Genomic DNA, 16,999 nt, shown 5'->3' with positions numbered 1-16,999 from the left:
GAATTTAAGATTCTTCTCCTCACATATAAAGCTCTTAATGACCGAGCTCCATCATATCTTAAAGATCTCATTATAATATATTTTCCTAACAGAGTACTTTGCTCCCAAACTGCAGGTTTACTTGAGGTTCCCAGAGTTTCTAAAAGTAGAATGGGAGGCAGAGCCTTCAGTTATCAGGCCCCTCTCTTGGGGAATAAGCTGCCAGTAAATGTCCGGGAACCAGACACCCTTTCCACTTTTAAGACCAGGCTTAAAACTTTCCTTTCTGATAAAGCTTATAGTTAGGGATGGCTCAGGTGATCCTGAAACATCCCATAGTTAAGCTGCTATAGGCCTAGACTGCTGGGGGGCCTCATCTGTCACACCTTTCCTCACTTTACTCTCTTTATGTATATGTGACATTATTGTGGTCATTAACTCGTGTTTCCCTGTTCCAACAGGTATCCTTTGAATGGTGTTACAGTGCCCCCCCCCCTTCTGTCTTCTCAAACCCCAGCTGGTCGAGGCGGATGGCCACCCTTCCTGAGTCTGGTTCTGCCAGAGGTTTCTTCGTGTTAAAAGGGAGTCGTTTCTCTCCACAGTCGCCTCAGGCACGCTCAGGACGGGAGATTGGACTGAAGACAAGTTTCGGTGCAATCTGTTGGTTTCCTTAGCTAGGAAATTGTTTTTGAAATGGCTCTATATGAACGAATTGGATTATTTTATGAATAATTATGATTACAATCAATTGAATTCCAATTGGCTTGAATTTGACTTTATTATCTAAGTGCCTTGAGATGACATTTGTTGTATTTGGCGCTATATAAATAAAAATGAATTGAATTGAATATGAAGAGACCTTGTTTAAAGATGATGACGTCCATGTTTCATCAGCCTCCATCAGTGCAGTCCAGTTCTGTTGAGCTGCAGGTGGATGTGCCACATGGCATTCATGGTGTAGCATTGTGTGATGTGATCTTATGAGCTGTTCTGGATCTTCAGTTTTGTTTATCATGTGGCGCTGCTGGGGCTCTTAAGTTCTATTCCTTTTTGCAGCCGTGTACTTTAAAGTCTAGTTTGTTTGAGTTCAGCAGTGATACACAGCTTTAAACGGTAACTGTCGAGGCTTGATTTATTTATTATATTTTTTCTCTGCAATGCCATCTGAACGAGTAAACACTTGAAACTGAAGAGTGAAATTGCTACAGTTTCATAAAGCAAAGGTGTTCAGTAAGCTGAACGAAGTTTTTTGTGCTCTCAGAGGAATCTGCAGCTCTGAGCAGATGAATGAATACACAGCACTGTTATAATGCCAAATACTGGAAATGTCCTCTGTCTCTGTTAGCCCTGTGATGAATTAACAACCCCTGCCCTGAAGGCAGCTGGGATATCTACCAAATCCCCCCCAGTATTGGCTTATTTCGTTTGTACCAATCCAATGTTGAAATGCTGGACTGGGAATTCTCAACCATGACCTTTATGGCGAGCCATTTTAACATTTAAAAGCTACGTTTGACGATCCAGAATTGACATTGTAGATATCAACAAGGTCTTTCTGATTATTGCTTTTGTGTAAGGCAAAACTGAATGACAGATATCTGCAACCCATATCCAGTCTGGCTTTAAATGGTAGAATGGCTTGCCATGTGACCTTACGTTTGTGATTCACTGTTGTTATTATATATATTATATATAATTATATATATCTAATTCAGAGACTTTGCATTTTGAGATCGAGGTTCAGAGGTTTGCAGCTCTGACTGATGTGTTGCAGGTTCATCCAGCAGATGGCACCCTGACATCTGGAGTCTGGGAACATGAGGATGCTGACGTGTACTTCAGCAGAAAACAACATCCGAGTCTTGTATGGAGACAGAAAATGAGGTGAAGATTGCTGCTTGTGCTAACTGTTTTCTAAAATTGACAAAATTCCGTCGATTTTCATCCGTCCAACAAACATCACAACAATTGTGGCTCTCTTCAACTCTCTTAAAGTCTTTTCTTTAACACAAGCAGAGATCAGGGGCACTGGCCACCGCACACATGTTGCACGGCATAAAGCTGATAAAGCACCAACGCAGTGTGTGTCTGTAATGAGATCTGTCTTGTGAGCAACCTTGACTGGTACTGTGATGTCCCAGTTTTCACTAAAGATTCACAACAGTTGGAATGATCACCCAGTTTTATGTAGGATTCCTTCACTTGTTTGAGAGATAGTTGAGTTTAAGCTTTAAGGTTTCATTTCCTCACCATGAATTATCCCGCGTGAGCTCAGAGTAACTGTTTTAAACCTGAAAAGCCGTATAAAGTCAACACAGGTTGACTTTATATTGATTGTAAATGTGAAATAGCTGAATAGCTCTGTGTTTTTTTTAAAGGAATCCACTGAAACACAGCCTCACTGCTGATTCTGTCTGTGACTTTATTTGATTGTAAAGACATGCTGATTAAAACCTGTCAGTTCAAAATGCTGCACATGAATCACATGACGTGATGCTCACTTTTCACCACAAGGTGTCGTTCAGCATGACAAACTGAGCACGCGAGTGGGACTCTTTCTGTCTTGTTGCTGGAGTGTGTTAACCTGCGACATCATATCTGCTGTTTGATGCTGTCTGTGAAGTTCAGCCAACATCATCTGCTCAAACAAAGATCAGTCAAACAAACATCCTCCAGCCTGCTATTTCAGTTCTCTTTACTGCTCCGCTGTGGTTGCTGCAAACAATGGTGGCACGTTTTTCTAAGTTTACAGTCTTTTAAAGTCATGGTTTATTCAATCTATATTCTAGGTGTGACAAATGACGTCTGTTTAGGAGTCACACGTGAGAAATTGAACATGTCGATGTGTAAACTTACAGATTATTAAACATCAACCTTTATCAGGGGAAGTTTTTTTATCTGTTAAAGAAAAAGAAAGCATGTCTCCTTTAAAGTATGATGTCCAATTTTTATTCTTTATTTAAATCTATTGGTTCAGTTTAAATGGCGGTCAGTAAACATGACCGTGATATGAACTGAAATACAACGGACTGAAACTGAAACATTGCTTTTCTGTGCACATTTCTTAGTTTATATCCAAAGCAAAATCTCATCGTGAAAATGTCCAACTGATGCAGGAGTTAACGTATCTGAGAGTGCTTATTTCTTACGTCATTTACATCTTCAAATATTGTTGATTTGGAAAAGGAATAATCATGTTTACAATGTTTTAACGAGGATCTTTTGCAATGAACCCACGAGGTGACGGTATTTGGACATAAAATGGAGATTTTAAAAAGATTAAGCTTTGCAGGAGGAGATATGATGTGAGACACACTATGTTTCTGCTGTAGCTTCACAGATGCTGTTTCCTGTTAAAATGTGAGTACCAACAAACATGCTTGTTCAAAGAAACAAATGGGAGAACAAGAAAATAAATGCCCTCTCTAGTTTTAGTACCACTAAGGGCGTGAAAAATCAAAATAACGTGTTGTGGGACACCTTAAAGGCAAGTATTTGGTAAAATGTTGAGCTAAGGTTTCTACATTTTGTGAGATTTATGAACATGACTGAGGAGGGAAATGCTAAGACAACTGTTTCTTTTTTATGCTTTAATACGGGCAGCTGTGTTTAAACTGCAACAGAATTCATTTCATGTTTGTTCTCTGCATCAGCATGAAACATTTAGTAACAAACTCCTGCCCCAGATCTCAGTAAACAGCTGCTGTTTGTTATAGAACTCAGACACATGTTCGCTTTTTAGCTTCGGTTGTCACGGAAACGGAAGTTTTTCCAACTGTTAGCTCAGAGATGTGCTGTGTGTGTGTGTGTGTGTGTGTGTGGGTGGGTGCTGGTGCACACATGCAGGTGCACGCAGACAGCCGGAGGTTGTGGTGAAGTGGAAGGTTTCACCTCCGTGCTTTCTCAGCACAGAGAAGGAGCTGCAGGCTGCTCAGTGACCACATCCTGTCCTCTGCTGTCGCTCTCTGCTCCTCTGCAGCTTTCACGCCCCACTTAATCTTCCTCTTCAACAACAGCTCTGACCTTCTTCTCCAAACACACGAGGACCCTAAACGTCTGTTGTTATGTTACAGTAAAAGAAATGAACTTATCTTTTTAGAGAAAAGTTGAACATTTAAATGAACCTGCTTTAATTAGGTTAAAAACACATTTCAGGATCCAAAGCATGTGGGTAGAACATTACTCACAAGTAAGAAGAACAAGAATAAATTCCAATTTCTGTGAGTTTATTGGAAAGCCTGGCTAATGACTCACTTAAACCGACATGAAGAACTTTCCTGAGCTGAGATGTTTCCACATTGTGTTCTGAAAACGAAACAGATTTCTCAGAATAAGAGTCAGATAAGCCTGCAGCTAAAAATATCTGACTCTATCTCTGGAACACGTCATGTTCAGTGTAGGATGATAGACTGTTGATGCCAGAGTCAAAAAGATTAACTTGCAGGTGTTTATTTAGAAGGAGCATTCATTGGAAATAGTTGAAGGAAAACACAAAACAAAAGCTTTAATACTGTAAGAAGAATGTGCACATAGTTCCTCTGTATTAGCAGGATTTGAGCAACTCTCACATGAATGCAAAGCCACAGCAACACACTAACAGTGTGTTCTGTGTTGTACAGATTTGATTTACAGACAGCAGAATAATCCATCTCCTGCTGAGTGTAGAACCAGGCCTCAGTTCAGTTTTCACTTCTTCTGTTTTCCTGCTGAACTCTGCAACACAAAGACGAGACATATCGTCCTTTCATTCATCAGATTTCATTCATTGACACATTTAAGTCCTTTAATCTCAAAGCAGGTTTTATGTAGAAGACAGTGAATGCTAAAATAAGCAGGGTGTAAGCTGGATAACTGATGTAAGCTGCGGTTCATGTTTAACCAACCTGAAGCTTCCACACCAAAAAGCTAACAAAGGCTCCGTAGATGCAGCTCTTCACCATAAAAACACCGTAGGAGAGTTTGGCGCTCTGTGTGACCCTCAGATATTTCTCTGCAGGGAGGTCAAAGAGGAAACATCAGTTAGTGGAGACTGATGATCAGTGCAGCAAACAGTTTAAACTGTTAACATCGCACTCAGTGGACAAAGGAAAACATTTACCTCTTGACATGCCTCCATCTGAACCACCTGATGAAGAATAAAACCAATTCAGTCAATGAGAGATATTTTCTCATGGCATAAAGATTCAGATTAGCTCATACCTGTAGGTATCATACCTGTTTCACCATTAATTGAATCAGAATATGGCGTGGTGGCTGTTCCATTGAAGAATTCGACGTTGCAGGTGAATTGATTGTCAGGTTGAAACCAGACATCAGCAGGGACCCTCAGCCTGCTGGTGATTCTGTAGAACTTTCCTTCTCGCACGGCGGCGCTGTCCGTCGCCACACCTTCATTTTGTCCAACTCCACTGACTGTCCAGGACACGTTGACATGGTCTGGGTAGAAACCAGTGGCCACACAGACCAGGGTCTTCTTCCTTTTCTGGTCTTTTTTGTTTCTGCACTCTTTCTGTGAAGGTGGAAGAACTTTCACTGATGGGGGTGTGACACTATGTCCTGATTCTGAAAGTCAGAGAAAAGAATTCATTCAGATTCCAGTCAGAGCTGCATTGTTAAAAGCTTCATGCCGACAAAGCAGTTTTATAGCTAGAGACGAGAAGCCAGTGTGCTCATAACCCTTCTTTATGTTAGAACCAGTGAACATCAGTTGTTTTCATCATAGAAATGTTTCTTTGAGTTAATTACTGTAATGATCTCACCCAGAACTGTTCGCTTGGTTCCTTCTCCACAAGCAGCTGCCAGAGCACACTGCTGACTCACATAGAAAAGCTGACCCCTACCTTCTATTTAATCTGGCTGCCAGAATATTTTCTGTCCTATCAAACAATCAGCATTTATCAGATATTTATTCTTTGTAAAGTTCTATTTAGGAAGTGAAATAATGCTATTTTGCAAATGACACACCGTTGCATCTTGTGAGCACTTTTAGTCTTCATTGCAAATGTCCTTCTTTAAGTGAATGGATTAAGCAACACAATAGTTGAACAAGTATAACAAAGTCTGGGGCCTGAGCCAAATGTTGCCTTTTTCCACTGAACTGAGGGATTTACACGTCTGTACAGACTTTAATACTTTTTTATAACTTTTAGAGGCATCTTTCTTTTTTTTTCAGGTTTTTAAGATTTTCTTCTTCTGACAACATACCAGCATAACAATCCCAAAATAGTACAGCAAAATATTATTTACCCGACAATCCTTTAGCAGATTTAGGTTGCAGAAAGAGCTGAAGAAGCGTGAGATTTGATCCTTTTCTTACCCAGTACAGTCAGTTTGGTGCCTCTGCCAAAGTAAGCAGGCTCGTAGTTGTTTACACTGATAAACAGCTGCATAAAAAACTGCTGAAGTTTCAGTGCTGAGAGCTGCAGACTGTCTTTGTGCTCTTTTACAGACACTCCAAAAACCTTTTTCCCAACAAAACATGTTCTAAATCAATGCTTTTCCAAAGCCTGATCAGTTTACAGCCATTTTAAAGAGTGATCGAAGTTCAGTTTGAGTCAGAATAAATGATTTTCCATTATTTCTGCCAGTGCATTACATTTGCAGATACTGAAAATCTTTCTGTCTTACCTGAAACGGTGAGTTTAGTTCCAGCTCCAAAGTGAGCTTCTGACTGTGAATTCACAGTGTTTCACAGAGCTGATAAGAACTGACTGAGAGAGGAAGAATCTGGGCGTAGAGCCAAATGTTTTAGAGCTGCAGCACTTTTCCTGAAGAACTCTCATTTTTACTGAACAAATAAACATGTGCATTTTTGCTGACTGCCATCGTATCAAAGGTCTATTAATTCTGTTGTGAATGTGGCTGACAGCTCTGACACACAGAGAGCCAAAGAGGGGAGCTCAGATCAGTTTGTTTGTTGGAAGTTTTCTTACCTAAAACAGTGAGTTTAGTTCCAGCTCCAAAGAAAGCCTCGTTGTAGGAGCACAGAGACTCTCGACTGGAACAAAAACTCTTCCTGCTGCCTCTCTGACACTTTAAACCAGCTTTTTCACCATTTCACATCTCACCAGTTTGACTTCATCTACTTCAGAAGTTGTGATGTATTCAAAGTTTCAGAGGCATCGAATTGTTCCTCCAGAAAATTTAATAAACGTCAAAGTGTTTTCTTACCTAAAACAGTTAATCTGGTTCCTCCACCAAAGTAAGCCTCTGCAGCACCAGAGTCACAGTGCACATGATCTGTGCTGAAAACAGCTCATCAGCTGATTTGACTTTACTTCTTTGCTTTCTGCTTTTAGAATAAACAGAACTTCCATCTGAATGAAAAATAACCCACCAGCTGCTGATCTATATTCATATTTTACAAGCTGTTTATGACCCACACAACATCTCTCTCAATGAGAAACCTGCTCGGTTTTGACATATTCTATTTGTCTTGTTATTTGTATGATAAGAAATTTGGAGGTTTTACTTACCTAGAACGGTCAGTTTTGTTCCCTGACCGAAATAAGCTTCGTACTGACACAGCGTCTACGCTTCAGAACAAAAAGCACTGAAGTGAAACTCCAATGAGCTTAAATGTCCCTTCAATAGAACATTCTACCACTTCACTTTTTACAGACTTAATACACAACGTGCATCTTACCTAAAACAGTCAACTTTGTTCCTGCACCGAAGAAAGCTTCATTAACACCAGAGTCACAGTGAACATGATCTGTGCTGAAAACAGCCCAAGATGCTGCTTTTCTTCATCTCCTGTTTAGTTTAGTAATAAATCCAACTTTCACTTAAAACAGTCAGCTGCGTCCTGTATTTACAAGAGCTGAAAACATCTGAATCTGCAGTGTGTTAATCTTTGTTTTAGCTCACAAAGAACTGCTTTGTGCTAAGACAGAGTTTAGGCATCAGGGCAAAAAGCATTGAGCAGCACCTTCAATATTCTTGATTGAAGGCTTATATATTTACAAAACATTCCTAAAAGCAGTTCTGATTTTAACTGGATTCGGTTTCTTACCTAAAACAGTCAACTTTGTTCCTGCACCGAAGAAAGCTTCATAACCACCAGAGTCACAGTGCACATGATCTGTGCTGAAAACAGCCCAAGATGCTGCTTTTACTTTGCTTCTTTGCGTTTCGGCTGCCTTTTAGTGGTTTTCATTTGGACCATCATTGTCATTTGACAATTTTCAACATTTGTTTCATTACAGTCTGCTTTTTGCAACTTTGGTGGTTTTCTCCTCTTCAAACCAGCTGCTGTAACTTATTTATTACATGTGAGTTCATGAGAAGACTTTCAGATGTCTTACTTACCCAGAACAGTCAGTTTTGTTCCCTGTCCGAAATAAGCTTCATAGTTGGCACAGAGCTGCAGCTTAATATCAAAAAGCCCTGAGCTGGGCTCAAACTATAGATACCAATGGATGTGATGGCTGTTTCTGCACTGATTCAGTTTAAGATCTTGTTTCATTAGTTTTGTTTGAATCGTCCTTCACTCACCTAAAACAGTGAGTTTTGTTCCTTTTCCAAAGTAAGCTTCGTTGTTGTTGTCACAGTGCAGCAATACTGAGCAAGAACCTCTTTCTCTCCCTGATTTATCTCTGAAAAGTCTTTACTGATGCTTCTGTTTATACTAAGGCTAACTAACCAAAGTGTAATCCATCAAAACACAGTATTAAAGTGAAATATTTACCTAAAACCGTCAGTTTGGTTCCTTGGCCAAAGTAAGCAGGATCAGTGTTGGTCACAGTGCTCTGAGTTCAGCTCAATAATGCAGATTCTTTTAACACAACAGCTTTTTCCTTCCCTTTCATTCCAACATTTCCACCAGTTTAAGTCTAATACAGTGAACATAACTTGTAAGAGCTCCAACTTACCCAAAACAGTGAGTTTTGTTCCTTTTCCAAAGTAAGCTTCTGCTCCAGTGTCACACTGAAAGTCTCTTCCAGCAAAAAGTCCCCAAACTGTCCAGAATCCTCCTGTTCAGACACACTCTGATAATCCAGAGGATAAAGAGGGTTTAAACATTCAGGCTGAACTTCATCATGTCAACATTTGTTTTGTCTTTGTCAAGATGAGCAAATGTTCCACATATGAACTGCAAGATCTTCAAAAACTTCCTTCTGATCAAATATCTCCATCTAAAGTGACTAATCAATGGCCAACTGTTCCACCATCCTACGCACCTTCAGATGAACCATGTTTCTGCTCTGTTAAGCCTCCTAAGTTGCATGTAGCCGTCTACACAATGGAAGTTAATGGAAGGAGGTTTTTGTACGGCGGCTCTATGGGATTGTATCACCGTGCCCCCTGTCCCCACGGTGAAAAAGCATCATACAAAAACCTTGTGTCTCTTCGGCTCTCTCCTCTCTGCCTCCCCCACCCAGCTTCTCCTTATCTCAGCCTCCATCTGTGTGTGTGTAGGTGTGTGTGTGAGAGCAGCTGTGCAGGTCGGGCCGACTGATGTCTGAACGCGCTCCGACCTGACTGCTGCTATTTCTATGACAGCTAAGAAAAGAAGAGAGAACAGAGGAAGGGAAAGGGAAGCTGCTTTTTGTTGCTGTTTGTTTAGCTGCTCAGAGGAAGTGACATCTCTGCTGGTCACAGCTCTTCATCCAATCAGTTGTCAGGGTGGGACAGTCGCTCACACATGTGACAGAAACTCTAGGTGGTCTTTTAAATGCCTCTGTCTGTCAGATGTATAAATCTTTCTAAATTTAAAGCAGAAAATGCTGTCCTGAGTAAAAATCTTGCCTTTCTTTCTGGCTAAATGACAAAGTGTAAAATGTAAGGTAGCCTCTCTTTGACAGTGATGAGGAAACACACATTTTTCTTTTCTTATTCTGCTGTCAAACTTCAGCTAACATAGGACTGTTTTTGTCTTTACACCCTTTGTTTAGGTGCACATAGGTCCAATCCCAGTTCTTCCCAGATTTGATTGGATTCCCATAATATTAGAATGAATTGTATTCTAACTGGCTTCAGTTGGACTGAATCTTTGACGTTCCTTTGAGATGACATTGTTATGATTTGGCGCTATATGAATAAACTGAAATGAAATGTGCTATTACATTTAACAGTGTTGCCACTGTGCATAATTTCTTCACTTTGTGCTGAATCCATTAATAACTAATATGTGCTCATGTCAAAGTTCATATTTTCTCTAATTGAAGAACCTGACAGGTCACCAAAGTTGAATGGTTTTAGTTTTTCATAAAAACTGACTAAAAGTACAGCTTTACTACAATAAAGCTTTGATCAATATTGAAATTGAGTTTGTATCTCATGAAATAATCTGTGATTTGGAAGAATATCTGAAGCTAAAGTTTAACCGTACAATAATGATAAAAGTTTATGTCCCTTAACTGTTACTGAAGTAAAGTAACTCTGCTGTGAGCTCATTAAACACGACATTATTTATTTATCTTCAGAACATTTAGCGGATTTGATCTACATGGTTCCTCCTTTTTGCATGCTGACATTATTTTCCTTTCACCAACAGTACCCAGTGTGATCCTGTAGAGGTCAGCGTATGATAACTTCTTGAAGTTGATCCACTTTTACCTTGTCGGGCTGCACAGAGAATCAAATTATTCATGAAGCTGCAGATTTTATTTAGTGACAAAAATGAAACACTGTGCAGAGCAGTAATGTCACACGGGATGCAGAAACCTAACCCATTAACACCTGCTCTTTTATCTGAACACATCAGCTTTGTGGGCTTTCAGAAACCACACCAAACCATGGAGAGACAGCTCTCCTGCTTTTAATGAATGTGCTCTTTTACATGGAGTTATATCATGGTGTGTGTTTAAGTAATTGATGAAGAATTGAACAAAACAATTAGCTAGTTTTGTTTTCTTTTTGTTAATTTCAAGGCATGATCACATTACATGGAAGTGTGACCCACCTGGTGTGTGTTTCACCAATCCTGCAGGTATATCTATAATCTAATCTCCAAGAGGAGACGGGTATTAAAATGAAGCAGCAGAATACTTGAAATCCTTTGATCCTTTCCATAATGACTCACACCACAAGAAATATGGCAACTCAATTTATCAGAATATGAAAGGAAATATCGCTGAGCAAATATGTTAAATCTCAGTATACTCAATTACATAAATGAAAATAAAAAAAATAAAAATAAAATGTACACGTTCAGTCTGTTTTTATCTTGAGTGCACTCAAGTTTCCTACCACCCTTTATGGGAGAGACTGTCCATCCTGGATAACAGGTGAAGAAGGCTGTAGACTGAGTTGGAGTGATGGGGACTGAAGATGGTGGAGATGACTGAAGATCCAGCAAGCAGGGATGAAGGGGAATGATGAAGTGGAATCCAGGAAGTAGCAAGATGGAGGCAGATGATGCAACTCAATCCACATCTATATAACAGCTCAACAAAAAAACCCAGCCTGCACAAAAAGTGCAGGAAATCATTAATTGTCCACACTGAGTGCATGTTTTTTCTTCCTCTCAACCGAGTTACATGCAGTACCACACAACAATTCCTCATATCACACATAATAAAATTTAACTCACAAATGCTTAACTTTGCATCATATACCAAACTTAATAAACTAACTTGCAAAGAATATACTCACACAGTGCATTAACACCAGGGGCGGTCCTAGAGGCGGGCCGACTGGACAGGCGCCCGGGGTGGCATCGCGGGGGGGTGAAAAAAAAAAAAAAATTGGTATTTTATTGATATTGGAGGTGTTTCTACGTGCCAGAGGGCGACGAACATGATATCAATAATAGTACTAATGGGAAAGTGAAGAAGACAGAATGAGCCAGCACAGTATTGCAGGTGGTGATGGACCAAACGGGTGAAAACGGAGAAGGAAATAATGACACATCAGTCTGCTAACCTAACACTACATTACACTGATGCTCCCACCACAACGCACAGTGAAGTGCAACATCTCTCTGTGAGCAGTAGGGGGGTTGGGGGCGCCAGCACCGGGTTTCGCCGGGGGCGTAAATCAGTGTCGGACCACCACTGATTAACACATAACATTAACCGTGTCTGCTCAGGTTAGCTGAATTAGCTGACCATTACTTAGCATTTCCTTCTACAGTAGTCACACATTTTCTCAAATAACACAACATTTGCAATATCACCAAACAATGAGTTTATCCCAACTGTTTTTTTAACATGAAAAAATCCACTGTCTCAAGTTGTAAACACATTTCAAAGTTATCAACAACCAGAGTGCAAATTCACCACGTGTGCTAATGGCTAACTCACCAGGATATCCATGAGCCACGTCGTTTAGACGGGTCAGTAACTCTGTAGCGGTCGGATGACTTTTCCTTCAACGTAAAAAAAAAATCTTCTAACGTAGCCTTGCTAACGTTTTACTTTTCAACATGTGGTTAACTGTTGTCACCAAATAACAGCTGTCTGCTGAGGCTGCTAAGCTCAACTGGTCACACTTATGTCCGTCTCTATCCCGGTTCGAGTCCCGCACCGGACGGCCCTTTGCTGCGTGTCTTTCCCCTCTCTGTGCCCCCTGCTTCCTGTCTCTCTCCAACTTTCCTATCCATTAAAGGCATAAAAAAGCCCAAAAAAATATTTTAAAAAAAAATGTCCGTCTCTATCGAACTAGAAAAAAAGTCGTCAGTGTAGTACAACTTCTATCTCTGTTCCACCACTAGGTGGCAGCAGCAAAACTGAGAACATAGATATTTCGATACAAGAATGAGTGTTCAGACCACCTGGTTACAGAAGCAAGATGAGAAAAGATAGGATGATGGTGGGATGCATCCTGCTGGTTTGAGCTGCTGCTCCAGTGCCAGTCTGTAAAAAGACACATCTTTATGTGCAAACACACACACACATCACATGTACAAGACAAGCTGAGGGTTTTGAGTGAGGGAGCAGCATTAAACCACACCACTGTGTACTGGCAGCGCAGTAGTAAACAGCCGAGTGGGACAGATCCGCCTTCCGTATAGTCAGAGCTCCTTCCACTGCGTTTCTTCGTGTCAGCTTGTACTGTTTTTCAAACTGACCTTCGTAGGTCTGAGAGCTTTCATACCCGTACCCGATGAGCGTCATTGAGTTGTTGTCCCAGTTATGCTGATACCAGAGCATCACTACGAGGGCGCTATCGTCATGGCTGCAGTTAATGTGGACCTCACTGCTCTCCCTCACTATGTGAGGAGAAGACTGGTGAAATGTAACAGCACTCACCTGACCTGTGGAGAAATCAGCAGCAAACAGTGGCTCAGTGCCAAATCTGCATTAAACAGGAAAGTTCAGAGGAACATTTGAGATCTTACATGAGATCCAGATGAAGAGGAAACCAAATGTTGGCATAGATGAGAGCATTGTCATGTAGTTATGTTGGGGAAGGGTTGATCGGGGTAAAGACGGAGGGCGTTGTGTTTGTTGGCTGAGATATCAACCCATGCTCATGATGAAGGCTGCATGCCATGTGCTGTGCCTCCACCTATTGGTTGAATATATTCAGTGTGTTATTTCTTGCCATTTTCTTACATCCTGTCTTTAGGAGTTAGTAACAAAGAATATATAGTAAGAGTTTCAGTTCCAGTCTTTTCCACAGTGTGGTTTTCTTTCTTCCTTGGTTTGACTATGAATGAGAGTCAGGTGTCAGAACAATGAACAGCCTCTCCACAGTATGTTCTTGTCACCGTCCTGAGGTCTTCCACAGCACTGTGTGGCCTGGCAGCACACAGATAAACAGCTTCATCTGCCTCCTGGAGGCTGGATATTGTCAGAGACCACTGCTTCTCATTCAGTTTTGCTGCCTGAAAGCCGGATTTGAATCCTTCTTCAAAGGTTGCAGTGCCAGCTAGTACTATCACCATCAGCTGAAAAGCTTTTCCCCTCAGTTGTCTGTACCAGTACAGGTATTCATAATCAGAGTCATTTTGGTAGCAGTGCATCTCTGCCGGACCACCGGGACGGCTGGCGATGTATTGCGGCCACTGGGTGATCCACACAGACCCTGACCCTAACCCTGACACAACAAAAGGAGAAAGAAAATATTATTAAGAATCAAATCCACTGCCTGAATGCTTTGAAGAAATGGTTTTCTTCAGGGTTAAAATTATGTAAATATCTGAAATTTCTCTATCACAGACTGACTAAGAGTAAAGTGGGATGTGTTTTTTCTTTGTATCAGTTTTACCTGCAGCCCAGAATACAATGAATGCCAAGGTGGTAAAGCTTGGAGCCATCAGGACTTTAGAAGAGGGAACCAAATGAATGGAAAGTCAGAGGGCCAACACCTGACATCTGTAGGGAGGAAATGACATCAGCACATTTGCAACGATAAATACATCAAAGAGAACAAAGTAAGCTCATTTTTCATTTGGTGGTCACAGGTGCTGTTTGGTTTCCAGTTTTGAGGTCAATCATTTGTAAAAATACTAATTATTTTTCTCCACATAGGAGTCTTTCATTCATCTGCCACATTTCTCTTTTGGCTTTGCAGCACAGAGAAAGGAGCCAAAGTCTCAGTTCTTCTGCAGCGAGCAGCTTGATGCAGGGGCACGTGTGTCGCTATGAGCCACCAGCTTTTTGTAAAGGAGCCAGACGAGCTGAAACACTGTGCTGACTCGCTGCACAGAAATACTCTGCAGTGTCTGACAGGCTGGCGTCGGAGATTACAAGCTGCGCTTTGGCCTTTGAATGGCCGGTTATGGTAAAGCGGTTATCAAATGTCTTCTCAAGATTCGGGTTTTCATTATAAAGGTTTCCAATCAGGTCCATGGCCCGTTGGCCTCCTGCTGCTGACTTATACCAAAGCATGTAGTAATAGTTACTATCTCCATGGTAACATTCTAGACTGGCCTCTTGTCCAGGCTTAATCAGAAGAGCCACAGGTGATTGCTGGATGACAAGTGATGATAGAACAATGTCTGTAAAATAAAAACAGAATCAGAATGTAGACACACAGCAAAGGTCTGCCGGAGCAATGAGAAGGTACACACATCTCATGATTCTTACCTGCAAGTAAGAACAAAGAAAAAAGCAGCGTGAACATTTCTGACCAGATAGATTAAAATAAACATGGATAGAATTGATATAATCTGTGGCTTCTGAGCGAAAACACACTGAACTGGAGATCTTCTTTTCCTCTACATTTGTAATGAGAAGGGAGGAGCTTCCAGCTACTGTATCCATGTCAGTGTGTTATCACTGCTCTCTGCTGTTCAGTGTGTTGATGCTGATTTACACAGAGCAGACACTGGTGTGGCTAATCCGACAGAATGTACAACACCTCTACATATATACCATGTAAACGTACAATTACCACTGCAAATTCTCTGAAGTGCCCTTCTGAATTTATCCGTGAAATAGAAAGTCTGACCACAAAAGGTCATTTGTAAAATATTCGGCCCTGTTGGGAGTCTTTTTATTTTATTTTAATTATCCATAATTTGATATTTTAATTTGATTTATTAGACCAAATGATAATAACAATGACACAGCATTATTCTGTAACATCTGAACATTCTGGTTTCATAAAGCACAGCTGACATTAAAATGCATTAAATTAAAATAACATCTCAGTTCCTCTGGCTTTTATAACTGCTTTTATTATTTGAGGTATAAATTATAAACTAAACAAATTCCGGCATCACCTCCTTGCCAAACGCAGATTCAGGATTCATCCCTTAATATCTCTTTCATCCAGTCATCCACACTCCATCACTGCTTCTCTCCAGCCCACAGCAGCCTTGTTTTCTGCTGTTTAGGCGCTTATGATGGTTTACGTTTGGCTTTTAGATTCTCACAGTTCAGACTTAAATATTGACTTTTATTTGTATTTCATTTCTGTTGTTGTGAATTTTCTGTTCTAACAGCGTGTTTTTTTAAATGACTTTTTTATGATATATTGCTCTTTGTTTTTCTGTCCCAATGATGTCTTCCTCGGTCAACCTGTGTGTTTCCCTTTTGCAACCTTCCCATTTAGTTTGTATTTGCTTCAGATTGTGGACCCAACTGAGTGGGAACAACCAACATCTTTTGTCAGAGACTGAGCTGAATTACCTTCTTGAAGGAGTTTTATGATCCTTTACAGTGTTTTCACTAATGACTTCCTGGTTGAAGCATTTTTTCCCATCATTAATCTCTGGAAGCACGGGGGACACGGGCTGCTTCGGGCAGCTGTCGTTGAGGTGGATTGTTCGCTCAGTGCTCTGGGGCCTCTGGGGTGTCCGCTGTGTGGGTGGCAGGGTGGGGTTCTTTACCATTGGGGGGCTGCTCCGGTGTGCTCAGGGGCCCTGAGGTAATGTACGTATGTTGGGAATGGAACAACACAGCAACACAATTCGACTAAAAACTGTGGGAACGCTCACACATTTGCGTGTCATCCTTTTGCAGGGGCCATGCTAATCGTCTCCGTTTCCAATTTATATCGTATGTAACCTGAAATCTCGACTTCGATTTTAGATTTGTTTGACAAATGCAATTTAAGAAGTGCTTCCTTATTTCTTCTCGTATGATTGAGCGACATTTTCTCCTCTTGATCTGTTGAAAATGTCGTCAACGATGACACTTTGAATGACGACACTGTTTTATATTATTTTATATTTTCAGTTTTCATTTCTACAAAAAATAAAAACTGAATGAATGTCCTCCCAGAGCATTTGTTCCACATGTTTTGCAAAGGATTGTGTAACACTATGGGTTGTTTCGCTGTAAATGACCATGAACTATCTCCTGCATCCTTGTGACTTTGTCTGTAGAGCAGGAAGTTGAACCATGGAAGGTAACATTATTGTAAGGCACTCTAAAATGTGAAACATAGTATGTTCGAGGGAGGAAAACTGCTTAATGTTCTAGAATGCGCTGCTGAGGGTGGCAGCATGTTGGAGTAGCTCTGTACCTCACATTGAGATTTTTCTTTTTTTCTAAATTTCATTCCTGTTATTTCTTGGAAGAAATTGCATTTTTTGGACAACTGTTCCTTCCTACCTTGGATGCTGTGCAGCTGGATTAATTTTTCCCAATACTTTTGTATATTTTACTCTTTTGTCATGATG

At 40.7% G+C, this 16,999-nt stretch overlaps 1 protein-coding gene and 1 pseudogene across 1 annotated transcript; both read right to left on the bottom strand.

Moving 5' to 3' along the window:
• Positions 1–4,412: 4,412 nt before the first annotated feature.
• On the bottom strand, positions 4,413–13,361 carry LOC142402509 (M1-specific T cell receptor beta chain-like). Its single transcript, XM_075488044.1, has 8 exons — positions 13,265–13,361; positions 12,806–13,180; positions 12,695–12,697; positions 6,296–6,469; positions 5,194–5,541; positions 5,078–5,104; positions 4,863–4,969; positions 4,413–4,692 (listed from the first exon to the last, which is right to left on the bottom strand). The coding sequence occupies exons 1-8, from the start codon at positions 13,317–13,319 to the stop codon at positions 4,666–4,668; spliced, it is 1,116 nt and encodes a 371-aa protein (XP_075344159.1). The 5' UTR covers positions 13,320–13,361; the 3' UTR covers positions 4,413–4,665.
• Positions 13,362–16,292: 2,931 nt separating this feature from the next.
• LOC142366962 (U6 spliceosomal RNA) lies at positions 16,293–16,392 on the bottom strand (annotated as a pseudogene).
• Positions 16,393–16,999: the final 607 nt, after the last annotated feature.

This window comes from Odontesthes bonariensis, chromosome 17 (genome assembly GCF_027942865.1).
Source record: "Odontesthes bonariensis isolate fOdoBon6 chromosome 17, fOdoBon6.hap1, whole genome shotgun sequence".
Classification (NCBI taxonomy): Eukaryota; Metazoa; Chordata; class Actinopteri; order Atheriniformes; family Atherinopsidae; genus Odontesthes; species Odontesthes bonariensis.
The sequence above is the reverse complement of the archived record's forward strand: the minus strand, read 5'-3'. Positions and strand labels throughout refer to the sequence as shown.